At 36.1% G+C, this 23,103-nt stretch overlaps 1 protein-coding gene across 2 annotated transcripts in view; it reads left to right on the top strand.

Annotated features, from left to right (window-relative positions):
* Window positions 1-23,103, top strand: part of LOC308341017 (phosphatidylinositol 3,4,5-trisphosphate-dependent Rac exchanger 2 protein) — a gene marked incomplete at its 5' end in the record, with an annotated part of 290,021 nt that overhangs the window by 181,777 nt on the left and 85,141 nt on the right. Inside the window, 3 exons of one of the 2 annotated variants that reach the window (XM_080800603.1) lie at window positions 6,086-6,127; window positions 12,142-12,359; window positions 17,868-17,970. In XM_080800603.1, the coding sequence (XP_080656729.1) occupies window positions 6,086-6,127; window positions 12,142-12,359; window positions 17,868-17,970 (363 nt within the window). Of the gene's footprint in view, window positions 1-6,085; window positions 6,128-12,141; window positions 12,360-17,867; window positions 17,971-22,327; window positions 22,463-23,103 lie in introns of those variants that run through there. The other variant, XM_080800602.1, reaches the window with a different exon arrangement.

The following is a 23,103-nucleotide window of genomic DNA, read 5'->3' as shown; positions in this document are numbered from 1 at the left end:
GAGAAACTGCCACAATAAATAAGTATATGCCTACGTTTACATTTTTATTCCTCGGTCTTTGTATGTCAGTTGCATGTGGTAAATAACACTCAGCAGAATTACAGTGTATCCCCCGGTCACTGCTAGAGAGAGTTAGACAAAGTTGTGTAGAGAAAGTTAGAGAAAGTTGCTGACAAAAGACAGCTCTTAAATCTGATAGAGTCTGGGCCTGTGGCATAACTCCTTTGGGCCTCAGTTTCTTCATTTACCAAATGAAAAAGATATGTATATGTTCTGTGATTACTAAGTCTTCTGCCTAGAAATATACTTAAATATAACAGCTTAGATACTCATTTAGAGTTCAGTGGAGGAAAGGTTTGTACAGATATGGAAAGCTCCAAATAAATCACAGCAGTTCTATTGTGCGATAAAATCTTTTGTTTTTGACAGCTGTATTTCTTGGCTACATTTTTATTTTATAGCTACATATAGTGGTTATTTGTGACAGATTATAACATCATATTTGATGAAAAGTCTGAATTTAAAACCTCCCAAAGTAATGAGTAGCAGAAATGATAAATACATCTTTTAAAGACTGCTTGGTTTAAGGAATTCAAACGTATTTTACTGAGTAGAAGGTTTTTGTTTTTGTGTTTTTTCTTTTTGCAGAATAAATGCCAGTATCATAACACTCCTAGGAATTATAATTCATGAATCTAAATGCACTTGTTCTCTCTACCCCTGAAACTAATAATATACTGTGTGTTAAGTAACTTGAATTTAAATGAAATCTTTAAAAATATATAAATGCATTTGTTCTCATCATCTTTGAGGGTTTTTTTTTTACATTATAGTTGTTTTCAGAGTAAATGCAATATCAGTTAAGAACAGAGAAATCTTTAAACCTTTTCTTGTTTTGTTTTTTGAGGAGCTTTATCTTTAAGATATAAACTTTATCTAATGCAAGATAAAAAGCTTAATTTTAATGGTATTCATCTTAAAAATCTTAACATTTTCATCGTAAGTCCTGCTTTTATAACCTCAATACCTCACTCATATCACAAGAAGCAGCTATAGAAATGATAACTATTTACATATATTGATTGATGTGTGTCGTGAATATGGGTGCCAGTCTTGGTCAGGGGAGCTAAACAACTGGTTGAGTATGGTTGGGTGTGCTGACTGTCTTCCAGTGAATGGTGTGGGGAGGGCTCTTTGCAGAATTTAAGTTATATCCCTGTTTGCAAGTTTTAGTGAGATGCACTTCTTTGGTTAAGTTCTCTGATTGTCACTATGTTAAGTGAATCTTTAAAGAATGATTAATCACTAGTTCAGTCCAAGGACTGTCAAGAAAGAGGTCAAGCTGTCATTTCTTGCTCATCTGTTTGTTGTCTGGTCCTGTTATACAGAATGGAAGCAGCAGCATTGAGATTCTTGTAATCAACTGCTTGTTATGTGGAGGTTCTCTGATGTAACCTCACTGATTCATTATGAATTTATTCTATTCAACTTAAAGTACTCTTCATTCTATTTCCCAATTGTCTTTATATAGGGGATCATTTAATGAAGGGTTAGGTCTTGGCTAGAAATTCAACATAATGTCACCTTGCCAGAATTTCATGGTTTATTATACAGCAGGGATAACCCCATTCTCATGTTTCTGTAAGGGAGGAAAAAAGTAATTTTTTTTTCCCTTCTACCATACTAGGTTCTTTGGCTGGGCCCTATAGATCAGTCAGACAAAAGATAAATTAACTAGGGAAACACATATAAATTTATTTAATATGTTTTATATGATACAGGAGACTTTGTAAGGAAATGAATTTCAGAAGAAATTGTTAAACCTGAGTGCTTTTACACTAGGTTTGATAAAGAGTAGAAAGCTTTGGAAAAATGTGATAGGATGGAAGGGTATGCGCTAAGGGTAGCAAACTGGAGAAACTTAGCAAGGCCTGTTCTTCTCAGTGTCCCTCTGTCTTTGAAAATAAGGATGCTCCTTTCCTCTGGGATTGGGAGGGCACTTCTCACAAGAGAGTTTTATGATCAGCTTCAGGGAAGTAGGGGGAGACCAGAGAGTCCTCCATACACCTGCTGTTTATCAAGTTCCTTCAGCTTAAAATTTTCAGTATGCCAAATTGCCATATTTTGGGGTAGCATGTTCTGAACCTCATCATTTGTTCATCTCTGATTTCAAAATGTCCTATCAAGTATATATCAGAATATAATAATTCTATGATCTTTATATAGGGAACACTGTTACAGTACCATTCCTAAGCTGCCTCACACTGTGTCATTCATGTGTTCATATCATAGTTTGCCAAACTGAGGGCAGAAGAGAGCAGAAAACACAGTGGACTAAGTGGGGGATAGATTAATTTTGTCATGTCACTAAGCACTAAGGTGATGTCTGTCTCCTGCTTCATCTCTACACTAAATTATGGTCTCAGATTATCAGCCAGCTGAAGATGTTTTTACATGATTAGCACACAGTGATACTGGGATTTATATAAGAAATATATATTTGGTCTTTGTCCCCTTTCCTTGCACAGATTTCCTAAAACTCTTGGAATTTCTTATGATGAGAACTATAAAGGTGTCTTTTGTTATGCCCGTGAGGTAACTTTTGGAAAACTTCTAAGGATGGGAGCTGATTTGCCAAGGAAGCCAACCATGTGATTAGAGAGTTGGAACTTTCAATACCACTCCCAACTTCTGGGAGCAGAGAAGGGTTGGAGATTGAGTTCTGATACCAATGACCAATGATTTAATCAATCATGCCTATGTAATGAAGCCTCCACAAGATCCCAACAGGGTGAGGTTCAGAGAGCTTCAGGGTTAGTTCTAGAAGAGTGATGCTTTCAGAGAGCATGGAAGTGCTGTACCATTTCCCCATACCTTGGAGGTGCATCTCCTCCATCTGGCTCCTGAGCTATATCCTTTTATAATAAACAGGTGATTTAGTAGGTAAAATGTTTCTCAAAGTTCTGTGAGCCGCTCTAGCCAATTAATCAAACCCAAGAGAGAGTCACTGAAACCACCAATCTGCAGCCAGTTAGTCAGAAGCATAGGTGGCAACCAGGACTTGCAGTTGGCACATGAAGTGTGTGTGTGTGTTTGGGCGGGGGGCAGTCTTGTGGAACTGAGCCCTTACTCTGTGAGATCTGATGCTATCTCCAGGTAGATAATGCCATAACTGAGTTGAACTGTAGGATACCCAGATAGTATTAGACAGTTGCTTGGTGGTATGGGGGAAAAACACACACACTGGAATTTGTGACAGAATTAGACCCACCATCCCCTTAAAGTCAAATGTTTATTAGTAAACACATTTTCAGTTCTTGCCACCTACAAAAGTTGTACTCTTTTCAAAATCTCCCATTGTTTCAGCAACTTATTATTATTTTTTATTTTTTTCCCTTTGCCTTTGTCCCAAATATCCTAAAGAACTTCTTCCATTTTTTTAAATCAAAAGTCTCCAATTTCCCCCTTTTTCTTCTTACTGCAGTAATTGGAACAGTTTTCTGGATAATCCCCCATCTCTATCTTTTCTGATTTATATATTACTATATACTATATTCAACTTCCTAAAATATTATGTTCATTTTAGAACCCTGCCCAGAACCTTACATGATTTTTGTTAGCTAAGTTTAAACTCATCATTCTGGTGTTGGATCCAATTTTTAAATGAGGCTTTCTAATTGTATCCCAATCTCAGTCTCTAAATGATATAATAAAATCTTTTCTATGCTAGATTGTTGGATATTTGGTATTCATTCTTTACTATACTCTCTTGCTAGCACTCTTTCCCACTTTTAGGATATGAACCTATTCCCTTGACACTGTAACTTTAAAAAATGTTTAAAAACATTTTCAAGACTCAGAATTCTATACCAAATTTTTAGCTGGATTCAGAATAAAATAATAGCAGTGCTTCATAGATACACAGCATGTTAAAGAATTTCCCAAGGCTTTTAATATATATCCCTGTTTATTTTTCCTACACAGGCCTATAAAATAGATAAGATAGGTGTTATCATCACTTATAAATGAGCACCTTGAAACTCAAAGTATAGTTGACCATTGAACAGCATGAAGGTTAGGGGCACTGACTCCCTGTACAGTCAATCTGCATGTAGCTTCTGACTCCCCCAAAACCTCACTACTAACAGCTTACTGCTGACCAGAGCCTAACTGATAACATAAATAATCAGTTAATACATATTTTGTACATTACATGTATCATATATTATATTCTTTCAATAAAGAAAGCTAGAGAAAAGAAAATGTTTAAAAAATCATGAAAAGAAAAATACATTTACAGTACGATACTGTATTGACTGAAAAAATTCCACGTATGAGTGGACCCATGCAGTTCAAACCTGTGTTGTTCAAGGGTCAACTATGGTTGAGCCATTTTCTGAAGACCACAAAGCTGGTACGGCTATACCACACTATCCTCTGTTTTGCCTTCCTTGGTTTCAGTTACTCCTAGTCAGCCACAGTCCAGAAGCAGATGATCCTCTTTTTGACTTAGTCAGAAGGTCAGTCACAGCCTAACTCTACGTCATGATACCTACATCATTCCCCTCACTTCATCTCATCACAGAGGCGTTTTATCATCTCACATCATCACAAGAAGGAAAAGTATGGTACAATAAGATATTTTGAGAGAGAGAGACCAGATTCACATAACTTTAATACAGTGTATTATTATAATTGTTCTATTTTATTATTAGTTCTTGTTGTTAATCTCTTACTGTGCCTAATTTGTAAATTAAATTTTGTCATAAGTATATGGATGTACAGGAAAAACCATAGTATATACTGGGCTTGGTACTACCCAGTGTTTCAGGCACCCACTGGGGTGGGGGAGTCTTGGAATGTCCCTCATAAATAAAGGGGGATGACTGCAGCAGATGTGTCTTGTGGACTCTTCGTCCAGGATACTTTTCTGCCTCTGAAATTCTCTTGTTCTTGTGCTATCACTTTTAAAACGTGATGTCCTCTCAAATATCTCCTGTACTTCTTATCAGGTAACTTTGTCACTCTGACTCTATTGTGAACCTGTTTGGAATAGGATGCAACTTAAACTTTTTTTTACTTCCCATAATCTGGGGGACATGAAGAAGCTCTGTATGTTTTTATATTTACTCATTGAGAGTAAACTATTTGCCAATTAGAAGTAAAGTAATGAGTATGAAGCTAATACACGATAAACAGTTGTGATTGCCCTTGTTTGGAGATGGGCTGGGGAGAACAGTATTTGGAACTATCTAGTATTGTTCTGCCCTTTAGGGCGGTTCTTGACATAGAGATAGGAAAGGAAGTCTAGAGAGAGAGAGACTATATATATATATATATATAATATATGCACTGTACATATTACACATATATACACATGCACACACTATAATCTGTAAGTATAATCTGTATAATTACATATAATTTATAATTATCATACGTAATGAGTAATATGATATGTATAATTATAGATAAAGATTATTAAATGCATATATAATCTTCAAAAGTGTAAGTAACTAAGAAAAAATGCTGTTTGAGAACTTATTGATCAAGACCATAATCGCTATAGGAGTTCAGAGAACACCAGCACACTACAGCAGTTAAGGGTTACTTAACAAAGGTAGCACAATTTTTTTTTTTTTTTTAATATTTTATTTATTGGACAGACGGAGATCACAAGTAGGCAGAGAGGCAGGCAGAGAGAGAGGAAGGGAAGCAGGCTCCCTGCTGAGCAGAGAGCCCGATTTGGGGCTCGATCTCAGGACCCTGAGATCATGACCTGAGCCGAAGGCAGAGGCTTTAACCCACTGAGCCACCCAGGTGCCCCCAAAGGTAGCACAATTTGAATGGTGTTGCACAAGCTAATTTAAATCAGAACTGTAAGAAATTGTAACATCTAGAGCAGTGGATAGAATTTATATAGGTAGATAGGAAGAACAGCATGTCAAGTAAATGGGATTTTTATTATCTAATATAGTAAGATTGTGCTAATTTTTACTGCACAGTTAAAATGTGGTGCTAGTGGGAGAAAAAGACTAAACAACTAACTGTTAATGTTTTTTTGTTTGTTTTTTTTTTTTTGCAGAGGTCAAGTGTAGGATACTCCTGGCTCTTCTTGAATATTCAGGTACTATTTTTCATTATTTTTACGATTTGAAATTATTGTGGTCGTTGTCTTCGAAGTCTCATGATACCAAGGCAGTGCTTTCAACAAATTAGATGGAAATACAATCCCTAGTTTCTCTAAAGTCTGGCAAAGATTTAAGAAAATGCTTAATTTTAATAAAAGCATAAAAACATGCTCATCTTCAATTATAGGTACAAAGTGGAAACTTATATAAGTATATGTTTATACAGAATATAATTAAAAAGGAGAAAGAAAGCAGGTTTTGGTAAAGTGAATTGTACATGGGATTTATTGTCAAACTATGTCTAACTTTTGTTTATGATCAAGGATGTAGGTGGGCTCAGATTCAAGGGATAGAAAAGCAGACCTATACTTTGAAAGGAGGAGTCTTTTATAATTTACCAAATCTGGAAATTTTAAATTAAAAGTGAATGAATAAGTCAAGTTAACTAGGGCTTTTTTGTTTGTTTGTTGGCCGGTTTTTGCTTTAATTAAACCAGTAGTTATCTTGTTTTTTGACTGAGTAATAATAATAAACAAAAGTATCTTACTTTTTTAAGTTTCACTAATAACTAACCAGTTGATAGACTCCATATTTATGGATTTCCTTAGGTCCTCACAATCACTCTATGAGAATATTATTATCTTTCCACAGGTTTAAAAATGAAGAAATTAACATTTAGGCCGATTAATAATAATAAGTAGAAATAGTATTCATTCAACACATATTTTTGAGCATCTGGAAGATTAATTAGATGCTTGATTGAGTAAAGGCATAAGTAGTGGGTGGCAGATGAAATTGAAACTTCGTTATGCTAATTCCACAAGTGGTCCTGGAATGCATTGCTTTATTGATTAATATTCAAAAGACTATTCTTATAGATCTTTATTTTGATTTCAATTTTATTTTTCTATTCCTGTCATAAGCCTCCTTTTTCCTACTTTATTTACTCATTCTTTTTTCCCCTCTGTAATATAGGATGGCACCAGAATGTAGCCAAATTACTCCATATTGTTGGCTGCAGAGTTATGGTCACCACTTGAAAAGGGTAGACTGTGTCTGCTAAATATATTTTTTAAAGATTTTATTTATTTATCTGACAGAGAGAGAGATCACAAATAAGCAGAGAGGCAGGCAGACAGAGAGGAGGAAGCAGGCTCCCTGCAGAGCAGAGAGCCCAATGCAGGGCTCGATTCCAGGACCCTGAGATCATGACCTGAGCCAAAGGCAGAGGCTTAACCCACTGAGCCACCCAGGTGCCCCTGCTAAATATTTTTAACTCACCTTTATTCCTATCCTTCTCTCTCTCTAATCTCTCTTTTATTTCTTTGTTGTTATTTTTCTATTATTATTTTCTTTTCCCTACAGTCTCAGGATAATGACTGTGATTACTTGTGTGTCTAGAAACCATCTCATTCTTTTTAGACCAGCTATGGAATTTGAGCTTTTTAAACCAGAGAGAGAAAATGAAGCATTACTATTTTAAAACATGCTTGTAGAAGGTGAGTTTAAGTAGGTGCTTAAATACTGGAATGAGACAGAAGCCTTAGATAAGTTAAACATCCATTTCTTTTGAGTGTATTCCCGCTACAAGAGAATTCTAACTCTGCAAAAACAGTAAACAACAAACAAACTGTAACCAAAAAACAGCTCTTCCTGCCTTTCTTCTTTTGCTAGAAGCTGAAAGCAGCTGTTGTTGATCCTGTCGTAGTTCTTATTGATAAAAATGAGAAATGAGAATAGTTTTGAGGAAGGACAGACACTCGTGAGTTTCAAACAGCTGCGTAATTAAGACTTGTCAGTTTTTCTTGAGAGTTTGCTTATTTTGGTGTCTTTATTCATCCTATGGTTCCTTCCCTGGTTAGCAATAGAACTGAGCCCCACTCAGTGCCAGGTACCCTGCTAGATGCTGGAGAAAAGAAGAATAACAACACTGTGCAATTTCACTTGCTAACTAAGCGCTTTATCTTTGTATCTCATTTATGTTTATTGCAGGTCTGAGTAGAAATAACCCATACTGTATAAAAGAATCTGATACCTAGGATTATATGGTTTAAAATGAGTGGAATGAGTAGATGAAAGCAGATTATATGTCTCTAGGTCCATGAGCGCCATTCACGTTATATGCCACTTCGTCTGTCCTTGATGTGCTGATGGTCACTTGGGGAACCCAAACATGTAAACAAACTCTCACAATGCTGAGTAATTAGCCGTCTAGTAGAGGGAGGTCCCCAGGCCCCTGATGGCAGAGCAGGAAATCCATGATACCTACGGAAGGAGAGAGGAAATTTTGCAGGGGAAGATAATATTTCAGTAGTTCAGTGGGTTCCCAGTAGTTCTAGGAGTCGACTCTTAAGAACGATTTATATTATTTTATTACGTTCAGTTAGCCACTGTATAGTACATCATTAGTTTTAATGTAGTGTTCAATAATTCATTAGTTGCATATAACACCCTCTGCTCATCACAACATGTGCCCTCCTTAATACCCATCACCCTGTTATCGGATCCCTCACCCCTCCTCCCCTCTGAAAACCTCAGTTTGTTTCCTGGGGTCCCTGGTCTCTCACGGTTCATCTTCCTGTCTGATTTCTCTTCCTTCAGTTTTCCCTTCCTTCCTCTATGGTTCCGTATGTTATTGGTTATGTTCTACACAGGAGTGAAACCATGTGATAATTATCTTTCTCTGCTTGACTTACTTCACTTAGCATATCCCCATTACAGATAAAGGGCTGATATCCAAGATCTATAAAGAGCTTCTCAAAATCAACGTTCAAAAAACAAATAACCCAGTCAAAAAATAGGCAGAAGACATGAACTTCTCCAAAGAAGACATACAAATGGCTAACAGACACATGAAAAAATGCTCAACATCACTAGCCATCAGGGAAATACAAATCAAAACCACAATGACGTACCACATTACTCCAGTTAGAATGGCAAAAATTAACAAAACAGGGAACAACAAATGTTGTTAAGGATATGGAGAAAGGGGAACCCTCTTACACTGTTGGTGGGAATGCAGGCTGTTACAGCCACTCTGGAAAACAGCATAGAGGTTCCACAAGATTTTAAAAATAGAGCTACCCTATGGCCCAGCAATTGCACTACCAGGTATTTACCCCAAAGATACAGATGCAGTGAAAAGAAAGTGCACATGCACCCCAATGTTCATAGCAGCAATGTCCATGATAGCCAGAATGTGGAAGGATGATTTAAAGTTTGCTGGTGGAGAGGATGGGAAAGTGCCCACGCATAGCCAGAGGGCCTCCGTAGGGACAAAAGTGTGAACTATAATAGCATTTATAAGGGCATCTAGCATTTGAGGAACCTCAGCAGTGGTGTGTGGCTCCAAGAGGAGAGGTCTGTACAGCCAGGATTCTGGCTACTTTCAGATAACGTTGTATTATTATATTCTCATAACAAGCCTCGGAAGATCATTGTTGGTGTGGGGAATGAATGAAGGGAAGTAATGTATTTATAAGCTGTCAGCATAACTTGAGGATAGATTGTATAGACCCTTTTCTGCCACTCTGAGTTTTTTACTTTTTTACTCCTTGGGAGGTGGTAATGTGTACAGAGTTACTTGAAAGACTCAGTATGATGGGTCTATTGAAGTCTATGCAAACAAGTCATTTACTCTGTGGGAAATAGGAAAGTGTAACTGAAAATCACCTCATAAAGTAGTAAGAAGTTATAAAGTATTTTTCATTCGAAAATATGTTGGTTTGAAATTTAAATGGCAGCGTGGTCCAGAGCATCTTGCGTATCAAATTCTGTGAGCGTACACATGACCCAAGCCTCAACTTGGATACCTTCAAATCCCCGGTAATTGGTGCCATGTTTAATTCCTGTGGTGTATTCAGCATGGAGAGTTTGAAATAATAGAGAAATAAAACTTTTGCGTGATCAGTTCTGACTTGATAATGAGGTTGAATGAAAATTCTATTGGGCTTAAGATGCATATAGAATATAGTAGTGGAATGTGGAATAACATTTATGTATTCTTTCTAAGGCTAAAAAAAAGGGGAAGAAATTTGGGCATTTCTTCTCAAAAGTGATTTGAAAATAATTATTTCTACTAGTGGCAAAGTTACTAACCCTTGTGATCTAAAGTTTTTCAGTGGAACTGGATCCTTCCTCCTATAGACTTTGGCTTTCCATTCTTGATAGAAGGCATTTCTTTCCAATTCAGTTTTGGTTATGAAATTATTCTCAGGTTATAAGTGGAAGTATTTCTGCCAAAACTATTGAAGTATTTTTTAGATTTCCCTAGATTTTCTGCTTTGCTATAGAACAACGGAACCCAAAGCAAGACTGTGTAAGAAAGATACAGGACAGTTTTATTTAGTTTCTGTTTGAATCTCAGCACTGCAGCTAAACATTTGGGTTAACAAGCTATGTGAATTACCCTTTCAGGTCAAACTAAATCCAGACATTTCAAGAGGTCAGAGAATGAGCTCATACACTTTCGTTTCACTTACTTTGTTTGTTAGTTGCTGTACTGTTTCATTATTTTCATTAATTAATTCAATAAACAGTTATGGAATGTCTACACTTTGTTAGAAATTGTATACAACAAAAAATAGGTGTTTTGCTTTTTTCTTAATCAAGAATTGGGCAAAGATTTTTCCTACTTTAGCTGTTTTACAGTTACCTGTAAAATGCTATTTTCCATCTATTTGAATGAGGCACATAGTATATAATTACTTAAGGGAAATGACTAACACATGTTATTGACTAAATTAATAAGTTGAACCATATGGAGTTGCCATATTCGACCATTTTGACCAAGTAAAGTAACAAGTTCATATAGATCAATGTAATAAATGAATATTCATTATAAAATTAAATATTTTAAAATTTAATCCTTTTTCTAATAAAATTTTCAGAGTAGCTTTTACTAACAGTGAAACTAGGCAACACAGCAATTACAGTATGTGTTCACATGCTTTTGATGGTTATTAAAAACATATGTTCATTGTTCTTAGTAAACAACTTAAAAATTATGCCTTTTTTTATCAATAAAGCAAAAACTTATGGCAACATTTATGTCTATGTTATGCAGTAATATTGACAGTGCTTCATTTCAGAAAATCCTGAGCCCTTGAAATATTCAGTACACTTTTGAGAGTATGAACATTTTTGCTTTTGTTGTTTATCTAGTACAAGTGATTTTTCAGTGTACAGAATGTATGGCTTGGCATTTATATAGTTTATAGAGTTTGTATATATCCAAAACCTCAAAGAGGTGAATCTCTGTGATCAGGTTTTCAAAGGCAAGCTTCTTTCCACTTGAAAAAACTGTGGCCCAGGAGTGGCCATTCATAGGGTAAATACATCTTCTTTGTGGGTCAATCAAAAATCCAGCCAATTGCAAAATAAAAACCAAGGTGAAAATTGGTGTCTGTTAAAACTGTAAATGCATTCCTTATTTCAAAGAAATATAAGAATTTATAACCTGAGCATGTTTATAACTCATGAAGTTTAATAGGTAAATCCAAGAAATCCAGATTTGGTTATTGTTATAATCGGACATCAATACTCTTTCCCCATGTGCATGTCACTTAATATTCGAGTAAGTTTGTTAGGTCATTTTTAAAAAGTTAGTATTAATAATGTAGTTCATCGCCAACAAACTGAAAAATTAGACTTCAAGTTTCCTTTAGGAAGTATCATTCAACAAACAAATTGTGTTCCATCAAAAAATACTAAATAAAGCCTTATTTTTTCCCTTGGGTTTTATAAAATAATTTAATGATTGCAAAAAATAAAATCACAATACTAGTTACGAAAAAGTTAATTTTTTTAAATATTTTTTGGTGTTTAATGTTTTCTATAAAGCATATTTGCTGAAGTGTTTTTGCTCATTAGTGGGGTTCAAATTGACATTTTTCACATGGTTTGAGTTTGGTGAAAGGGTGAAATAACAAAAACTGTAAATGCTTAATGATCTGGTTTGATTTACCTGTGACATTTTTCAAAGCTGTCTTTATGTCCTCCTGGCTTACAGACAGTGAGACACAGCTCCGAAGAGACATGGTTTTCTGCCAGAGTCTTGTGGCCACCGTGTGTGCCTTCTCTGAGCAACTCATGGCAGCATTAAACCAGATGTTTGACAACAGCAAAGACAATGAGATGGACACGGGGGAAGCCAGCAGAAGGTGGCTGGACCAGATAGCAAATGCGGGTGTTCTATTTCACTTTCAGTCACTCCTGTCGCCAAACCTGGTAAGGAATCCCAGTGCCTCTCACAGGAACATACATTGTAACATATTCCCAAATAAGAAGTGGTTATTCATTATGTGTTAGCAGTCGGTCAGCTCCTTGAAAAGAATGTATTTTGCTATGAGCAAATACGGTTGGGTAAGTATATAGAAGGTATTCCTTCTTTCCTGACTTTTATTTATTCTCCGGCTTCCGAAAGCTGAGAAAGCCTCCATCTGTTACTAATTCCTGTATCCCTAAGCACGAACTCAGAAAGATCATCAGAGGGAAGAGGGTCTTTCTGCTGTGGTTCCTTATTTCCAGGCCAGAAGAAACAGCCTGCCGTGAAACCCAGACTCCCACTGAGGGTGATGTCAGGAACGTGCTTGATAGACAAGATCGGACAACCTGTCTGCCATACTGGCTGACAGTCTGTTTAAAATTTGCTGTGTTCAACGATTTTATTTCCTCTCTTTGTAGGCATGTTTGTCCTGTTAAATCTAAGAATATTCTGTATTTACATACCCATTTCCCACAGTGCCTCTGAAGAAAGTATCTCAAAGTAGTTGATAAATAAAAGTTGTCTTTTAAGATATCCTTTCTGTGGTTCTGATAGTTGTCACAATGTTTAAAGGCAAATATGTTCACTCGTGTATAAACTTAAGGTACTCCTTAAATAGAATCGTGATTTTTAAACATGAGATGCTGTGTCACCCATTAAATTACACATAGAACATGTGGCTACCAAGTAATGGTTGCGTTTTTAAGCAGATGTATGTGACTTTATATATCAAAATGCTTTTCTGCAATGATAATGAGGATAGGGAAGTAATTGCAGTATTGCACAATCATAAAAGGTAAAGAAGTTCACCTCCATGTACTTCAGAGAAATTGTTTTTTAAGGTTTTACTTACTTATGTGACAAAGAAGGAGACAGCAAGAGAGGGAACATGAGCAGGGAGAGTGGGAGACAGAGAAGCAGGCCTCCCACTGAGCAGGGAGTCCCATGCAGGGGTTCAATGCGGAGTTTGATCCCAGGACCTTGGGATCATGAACTGAGCCAAAGGCAGACACTTAGTAACTGAGCCACCCAGGCATCCTGAAACAGATTCTTTTGAAAAGACTCTTATGTATCCCATGTGGGTGATCAGTTTCTTATTTGGCTGCTAATAAAACTACGAAAGGTTTAACTAATGAAACTTTTGAAATAAGGCACTTTGGGAAAAGTTTAAAAATTTTAAAAATATATTAATTAATCATTTCTTACCAAATAGAAATTACACAAGATAGGAAGACCACATAACACATGGTAGCATGAAGTGCTTGTTGAATGAGTGAATGAATGTGGCTTCATTCCTATTCTACTCCTACCTTAAAACGGCCATTGTTTAATCAGCCGCTAGTACTTTTAAACTTAATATTGTTTGAAATCCCAAGGAATGGGAGAAAATATTTGTAGTTTATGTATCTGATAAGTGGCTTATATCCATACTCTCAAAGGAATTCTTAAAACTTAAAACAATAGAAAGACAATTCAATTAAAAAGACTCCTGGGACACCTGGATGGCTCAGTGGGTTAAAGCCTCTGCCTTCGGCTCAGGTCATGATCCCAGGATCCTGGGATCGAGCCCCGCATTAGGTTCTCTGCTCAGCAGGGAGCCTGCTTCCCCCTCTCTCTCTGGCTGCCTTTCTGCCTACTTGTGATCTCTGTCTGTCAAATAAATAAATAAAATCTTAAAAAATAAAAGACTCCTACAGAAATAATCGACGGAATAATTAAAGGGTACACAGATGGGAGACATGAGGACCACTCAATTCAGTCAAGTGCTAAAAGCAACATTATGAAAACAAAAACAAAACAGAAGCGCTTATGAAAAATGGGCAAATAGAATGGAATATTATTTGGCAATAAAAAGGAACAAAGGAATGCTTTAACAGATGGGTTAATCTTGAAAACATGCTAAGTGAAAGAAGTCAAATATGAATTATTCCATTTATATGCAATGTCCACAACAAGGTAATTCAGAGAGACAGGAAGTGGAGTAGCAACTGACTAGGTCTGAGGGGATTTGGAGGGAAAGGGGAATGGGAATGACTCCCAGTGGATGTAGGGTTTCTTTTTTGGGGTGATGAAAATGTTTTAAAATGGAATGTGCGGTGTCTGGGTGACTCAGTTGGTTAAGCAACTGCCTTCAGCTAAGATCACAATCCTGGAGTCCCAGGATTGAGTCCCACATCAGGCTCCCTGCTCAATGGGGATTCTGCTTCTATCTCTGCCCCTCTCTGCTCTCATGCTCTCTCTCTCTCCCATACTCTCTCTCTTAAATAAATAAATAAATAAAATATTTATTTATTTATTTATTTATTTATTTAAAGATTTTATTTATTTATTTGACAGAGAGAGATCACAAGTAGGCAGAGAGGCAGGCAGAGAGAGTGAGGAGGAAGCAGGCTCCCTGCCAAGCAGAGAGCCCGATGCGGGACTCGATCCAAGGACCCTGAGATCATGACCTGAGCCGAAGGCAGAGAGGCTTAACCCACTGAGCCACCCAGGTGCCCCTAAAATCTTTTTAAAAAATTAAAAAATAAAATGGAATGTTATGATGATGGCACAACCTTGTGATTATACACCCCTAGTCAGGAGATTGTACACTTTGGGTAAATTGCTTGGTATATAAATGATATCTCAATAATGCTGTTAAGAAATTTAAAAAAGAATGGGTAAACATATTCAGATATCCTTGGAATACTGGAAATGTAGCTGTATACCCTAAGATTGTTCAACCGTATATTTTAGGATCTAAAAGCTTACAGATAATAAAGTTTACAGACTTTTCAATAAACGTATAAAATATGGAAAAAAAAAGCACACAAAGGATTTGAATAGTATTTCTCCAAAGAAAATATAAAATGGCCAAAAAGCACATGAAAAGGTGATCAACATCATTAGTCCTTGGGGAAATGCAACTTAAAACTTGAGTGAGATATTATGACACTTGTGAGGGGGATAGCTGTCATCCAAAAGACAATCACAAGTGTTGGTAAGGAGAAATTGTAACCCTTTCATACATTGGGAATACAGGTGGGAATGTAAAATAGGGCTGCCATTTTTTAAAATTTCATATATATATATTTTTTAATTTGAGTACAGTTGACACACAATGTGACGTTAGTTTCAGCTATACAACATAGTGATTCAACTTTTCTGTGTTATGCTATGCTCACAAGTGGTAGCTACCATCTGTCACCACACAACACCATTACAGTATCATTAATTATATTCCCTGTGCTGTGCTTTTTATTTATTTATTTTTCCTTATGCTGTGCCTTTTATTCCCATGACTTATTCCACAGCTGGAAGCCTGTCTCTCCCACTCCCTTTTATCCATTTCGCCCATCCTTCCCTTTGGCAACTGTCAGTTTGTTGTGGTATTTATAGATCTGATTCTGTCTTTTGTTTGTTTAATCATTTGTTCTGCTCTTTAGATTCCACATCTGAGTGAAATCATATGGTATTTGTCTTTCTCATTCTGACTTATTTAACCTAGCATTATACCCTCTAGATCCATCCGTGTTGTCACAAATGGTGAGATCTCATCTTTTTTATGGCTGAGTAATATTCGTGTGTGTATGAGTGAAGTAAGCCGGTTGCAACATACCACATATTCTTTGGGTCTATTATAATGTTATGTGTGAAATAGGCAAATTTCAGAGATTAAAAGTAGACTAATGGTTGCCTGGGGCTAAGGACTAGGGAAAAGGATGTGGGGAGTGAATGCTAATGGTATGGAGTTCCTTTGTAGGGTGGTGCAAATGTTATAAAATTAGATTATGGTGATAGTTGCAGAACTCTGTGACAATACTAAAAACTCCTATGCTATACACTGTAAATGGTGAATCTTACAGTGTGTGAATTAGATCTCAAGAGACTGTTTTTTTTTTTAATCTTTTGAAACCCATAACTTCATTAAAAGAGTTGATAAAAAATCCAAAGTTTGCTTTAAAAAAAAAGTCAAAGAAACCTGTATTTTTCTTCTGCCTCTGTAACAAGTACATAAAAGCCTCCTACGAATATGGAACATTCTCTGGGAGCTGCAGGCGCCAGCAGTGTGTATGTCCCTGAACTCAGCACAGTCTGTTATCACTTGGGTATCACTTTAGCCACATCTGCTGAAGCATCGCGGCTTGCACTATAGCAATCAGCGGCCGACCTGTTTGGGTCATTTCTTCCTTGTGTGTATTCTTCTTAATTGGGAAAATGCTGATTCTTCAGTCCTGTCCTTCTGATTCTAGATTCATGGCATACTCTTGCTACTTCAAAGGACTTTAAAAAATAAGTTCGCTAAACATTTATCCAGCACTTACTGTATACCATACATCCCAATAAGTACCAAACCAAGGGACAAAGGTGATGATTCTCTTAACTTTTTGGTTTCCATGCAATAGATCTTTAGGATCTAGAATTGCCTTGCTGATCCTTTTTCATACAATGGACATTCTTTACTATCTCCTTCGCCCTCTGTTCTTGCTGCCTGAAAAATATGGCTATAAGCTTACAGCAACTTTTAAAAATGCATATAAAGTGGTGCACCTAGGCACCTCTCTTGGTTAAGCATCCAAGTCTTGATCTCAGCTCAGGTCTTATCTCAGAGTCATGAGTCCAAGCCCTGTGTTGAACTCCACACTGGGGTTGGAGCCTACTTTAAAAAAAAAAAAAAAAAGTGTATAAATCATGTTAAAAATCATTATTTAAAGGGATCATTGATATTCTTAAGAAAACAGACGTTTAAATGTTTAAAAGATAAGCTGTATATGATAAAACTAATTATTCTTTCATCATGCACATAACTGCTAATAGGAAGGCCAGAATATATACAAAAATGATATTGTTGAGACATGCACTGAACTTGTTATCACATCTGGCCCTTACTTGCCTCAGCTGTAAATAATATGCCATTAGAATGAAAGCCATGATTAAAACAAACCAAACTGCATAGTCACAGGATTTTAGATTAAGGCCGTATAAAGGCAAGTAAGATAAAAACGATTCCTGTCCCCAAGACTTTTGGAAGAAAAATCATTGCATACATGCAAATTACTTTTATTATTGTAAAACAGGATGGCAACTATATACTGTAGCTTTTCAATAAAATGATATTCTTGCCTTTTAGCTGTTACGTTGTTAAGATTATAAAAGTTTAGAGGCAGATAGATGTTTATTGTGTACACACTTATGAGTAAATGTTAAAAATCAGTATGGTTTGAATCTAGCTACAAAATAGACTAAAAAGTTGTATAGAACCATTTATATAATCTAGAAAAGGAAGAATCTAAAACTATAAAAGAAACTTGTAACTTTGAGGGATTTGTTGATTTCATTTTAGGCAGTAAATTCTTAGATAATTGTTGGTAATTTGGTTTGCATGTAAACAAAACACAAGTGAAGCTACTTAAGTTCTGGTGATGTGATGTGATGTGATGTTCTATCCTATACAATTCTACCATATCATGTATTGTTTCCTTTTCCTTCAGACAGATGAACAAGCCATGCTAGAAGATACACTGGTTGCGCTATTTGATCTGGAAAAAGTTTCTTTTTACTTTAAACCATCAGAAGAGGAGCCACTGGTTGCAAGTAAGTTAGTTAAATGGTTCACAGGTGTTTCATATAACATTTTTGGCATTAAACAACAACATATGGCATAACTTTGATATTAATATATTTGATATATTGTTAAAATTGTTTTAAACAAAATATTATATTTTGGGTAAAATAACTAATAATAGCCAACTGTGGGAGTGATAGAAAAAATATATAATTTAAATCCATAGGTAATAGTAAACTCTATTTTTATCTATTAGTTTGGCCTCCAAAGTTTCATTGAGTGTGTGCATCAAAATTTTGTGCTAGTCAAGACTTTTTTCCTAAAATAAAATATATAAATGACAAAGTTTACCATTTAACCAATTTTCAGTGTACAATTCAGTGGCATTAAGTACCTTCACAATGTTGTACAACCTTTTCCACCACCAATCTCCAAAACTTTTTCATCCTTGAACAGAAACCCCATACTCTTTACAGAATAACTTCCCATTCTTCCTCCACCAGTCCATGGTAACCTCTGTTCTACCTTCTGTCTCTATGCAGGTGCCTAGGGTACTTTACATAAGAGGGATCATAGAATATTTGTCCTTTGTGCTGCTTTTTTTGTGTCAATTTTTTAAGATAAAAGGACTGCCCTAATATTTCTGGCTCTATTAGTGGATAAACTCAACGGCTTCCAAGACTTTTATGCAAATATATAACAATTATATAGCAAAACTGACCGAATTGAGCTTCCTTCCTTATTCCAGTTGATCCTATAGAGAATGTATTAGCAGGCAATGATTACAAGTAGTTAGGGCCAAGGAGAAAGAGAAAAAATACAAGTTATGTTCGCATTGTATAAATTTAGATCTAAACCAACCGAGAAAGACATAATTATTTGATTTGGTCATAATGGATAAAATTAATAATTCAGAAGGTGTAAACATATATTCAACATTTTTCCTAGTTTAACAATGAAAATCATCAATCATTACATCTGAGTGTCAAATTTGAACATGTATAAATACAATTATATTAACTGTCTTGATGCGTTTATTCATCCTGTATGGTTTCTAGGATGGCAAAACCATTCCCGTCTTGTTTGCTTTCATATCTCCAGCACCCAAGAGAGTGCCTGGAATGAAAAAGGCAATTTTTTTTTCAGGGAAATTAATGAACAAATATTAACTAAGTATATACAATCAGTAGGCAAAATGGTTTTACAGTTATAAAAATGGAAGGAAAAACAGGTATAAGGAATAAAGGAGAGAATTTCAACAGAACAGAGTTGTAACTAATGTTGCAAAGAAGTTACTTGATGAGTGCACCTGAAGGATTGAAAAGTATCCCTTCAATTTTGCTGTTTGCCATCATTAGGTCTCACAAATGGAATATTTTAGAAGCATACATTCAGAGAAATAACAATACTTAGGCTTTAATCTCTATATCTTCGCTGCAAGTTATCATCATGTATCTACCATTTCAACATTATCATGAATAGGTTTAAAATGTATCTATTGATGCAAAAAATCTTTAGCAGTTTGTTTTTCTGTTTCTTGTTTTTTCATAGGGGTAAGGGTGTGTATTACATAAGGTAGAAGATGTGAGTTTCTTCAGGGCTGGGAATGGTTCTTATTTATTCTCATATTTCTAATATGAAGAATGATAAATAGGGACCCAATAAACATTTGTTTAAATCATTAATCATTTAATCTGATTTAAGAGCAATAAGCATTGATTCATTCATCAAAAATTTCTTAAATGCCTACTTATGGCCAGCCGCTAATCTAGGTGTTGGATAAGTATAGCACTAAGCAAACATATCCCTTTTGGAGCTGGTATTCAAGTGGGGGGAGATAAAGAATAAGCAACATAAATAAGTTAATCTGATCATAAGCTAGAAGACAATAATATGAATGTATAAGAGGAAATAGAAGAGATCAAAGGATAACAATGCAGGGGCAAGTGGGAGGTTGCAAATATTTAACAAGCTAGGAAAGCCTTACCAAAAATAATACCCAACTTTTATGTCAACATGGATGGGACTGGAAGAGATTATGCTGAGTGAAATAAGTCAAGCAGGGAGAGTCAGTTATCATATGGTTTCACTTATTTGTGGAGCATAACAAATAACACAGAGGACATGGGGAGATGGAGAGGAGAAGGGAGTTGAGGGAAATTGGAGGGGGAGATGAACCATGAGAGACTATGGACACTGAAAAACAACCTGAGGGTTTTGAAGGGGTGGGGGGGGGTGGGAGGTTGGGGGAGCCTGGTGGTGGGTATTATGGAGGGCACGTATTGCATGGAGCACTGGGTGTGGTATATAAACAATGAATTCTGTTACACTGAAAAGAAATCAAATAAAAAAAAATTGAAAAAAAAAAAAGGAGAACAAAGACCTGAAGGGGTGGAGGAGTGTTTGGAAGAGGGATGTTCCAAACTGTGAGGTGGAAACAGGTGTGGTATGCTCTCAGTATAGCAAGGTGTCCTGTGTGACTGGGGAGGCATGGGTGAGGAGAAAGAGTAAGGGACGAGAACAGAGAGGAGGCCAGGTCATTGAAGGAACTTCACCTTTATAACTAAGCCACAGAGCAGAGGAATGACCTGATCTGGTGTACATACTGAAGACTGCCTCTGACTGTTGTGTTGACTAGAGCATTATTGGGGTCAAGGACAGAAGCAGGGCAACCAGTTAGGAAGCTACTTCGGTGACCCAGGTTGAAAAATGACAGTGACTTGACCTTGGGGGTAGCTGTGGGGATGGTAAAAGTTCATTCTGTATGTATTAAATTATGAAGATAGAACAGAATTTTATTAGAGTTTCATCTTCATGGACAAATGAGAGAGAATGAGAACATGAATCACAATGTTAAGGATTCAGGTTATATTCAAGGGAGAACTTGGTAAAGGGGACTAATTGATAAGGATAATATTATTTAAACAGGTTGTATGGGTCTTCTGTGGACATGTATAAAACAGAACATATTTTCATTTAGTTTAATAATGTAGACATAATTTTGCCAAAGGCAGAGAAACTCTATTTTCACAATATAACTTGTTTTTTCTTTTAAATTTTGTTTGAGGAGTCATGAGTTCACAGGAGTACTGTTTTCCATTGTCCAAATATGACATTACTGGTGAATGGTCTGTTGAACAAGCAGACAAGGGATCCATGTTATAAGCTCAAGAAAATAATTTACTTATTGCATAGCTACCATGAGAGTTTTAACTTCAGTACATTGAAAAATATAATAAACATTAAAGATAAAATAATTAAGACCGTGTAATTAATATCAGTATGTAAATGCGCATGTATCTGTGACTAACATAAAAATTCTTATATATTTTTAAGTATTTCCACGAAGGATAACCTCAGCTTCTGTGAAAACAGATTCCCTAGTGAAAGGTCACTTCCAATGCTACACTATTAGATATTCCAAGCAAGTTACTAATAGTGATGACAGGAGTATAGTTATCCTTTTAAGTTGATTCAGGAAAGAAGAGAATTTTTCAATACCCAAGTGTCATCACATCCTATTTAAGTGGTGGAAGGAAACTAGAGCTTTATTATTGATTGCATGTGATTTGATCTTTCTGTAAGCTTAGAAGCAAAGAAGTCAGATCTGACAAATTAATTAATTCACATCACTGTAGTGAAGATTCCTTTGGCTGTGTGTCTTTGAGGGAAGGACCGTGGGGAGAGGCATGAAAATATGAAGAGAACACTGATTTTGAAGATAAGAAACTTGAGTTCCAACCCTGTGCTCTTCTCATCCACAAACATGAGAGTACAAGCTTTCCCTGACTCATGGGGCTTAAATAAGATAATGTATTCAAAAGTCTCCAGCATTATGTGAGGTTTATGGTAGTATTCAGTAAATACTTGAATCAATCCTCCTTACTTTATTACTCTGTATTATTTTTCAAAAGCTGTATTTAGCATTTCTCATAGTCATATTTTTGCATTAAAAAATAATGAGATTCTGAAGAAATGTGGCATGCCAAGCAGGTAGAACTCAAATGTCTGGATTTAAGACATTGTATTTTCTGTGAAGAAATAATTACTAAGTACATACACCATACCAAATGCTGAACTAAGTTCTGAAGTTATAGTAGTGACTAAGTAAACACCCTGCTTTTGCAACTTAGAAACTAGTGGAGACACAAAGTGGGCAATGTAACCCATTATGTCTAGGGAAAGTACGAGATCTTTCCTACGCCATATTATGTGCTTAGTGAAGGCGGAGTAAGTGAGCTAAATGATTAGGTCATATAAAACTAAATATATTTTATGGACAGTCTTCATGTTTTTAGAGAATAATATGGTAGCAGATTTCCGCCCCCCTTTATGGTGATACAGGCAATTTTACTGTAATAACTAAGGGAATTAATATTTTTTGAGCTTCCACTCTTTTCTTATGGGCTAGGCATTGTGCCTGAAACTGCGGATGTCATGGTGAATAGGACAGTCATGTCCCTATCTTCAGGAAGCTCACAACCTACTCGGGAGAAAACAAATGAGGAATCAACGACAAAGGTGATTAGGACCATGCTAACTAAATCCTATGCAGGAAATAAGCAATGCATAATGAATAAGGGTAAGGTGGTGGCCTTTTAAGGGCTCAACAAGGAAGGGCTCTCAGCAGAAGTAGCTTTTATGATGAAATTCAAAGGTCCAGCAAGACCCAACCCTGTGGAGAGTCAAGGAAGAACAATTTAGGTAAAGGGAACTGACTACTTCTTAGAGACTTACCTTCGAACTTATGGGCCCACTCAGTGATGGAGGGTCATGCTTACAGGGATGGGATGGCGCTGTTGAAACTCCTCTCCAGAATGAATCTCTCTGTAGGGTGGAACCAGAGACCTTTTCCTCATGCGATAATGTTTTTGAAGCCTTTAATCATTACATAGTCCTAATCATCGAGTTTGTTTTTTATAGCATATGAATTTCCACAAATAAAAGGCAATGATTTTCAGTTCCACGTTATTGTGCATTTTTATAAGTACGCCAATTACTTTGAGAGAAAGTCTTCATTCTTTCACTCTTAGATTTAACTTCATTTTAAATTTAATATGCTTGATAATGTTGGGTTATTTTCAGTTCCTTAGGTCCTAGTAGAGCATCTTTATACGTTCTTTGTTAGTCCTACAATACGGAACTCCAACTGCTGCGTTATT

Source organism: Martes martes, assembly GCF_963455335.1.
Source record: "Martes martes genome assembly, chromosome: 4".
Taxonomy (NCBI): domain Eukaryota; kingdom Metazoa; phylum Chordata; class Mammalia; order Carnivora; family Mustelidae; genus Martes; species Martes martes.
Note: the sequence above shows the minus strand (reverse complement) of the source record. Positions and strands in the feature narration are given on the sequence as shown.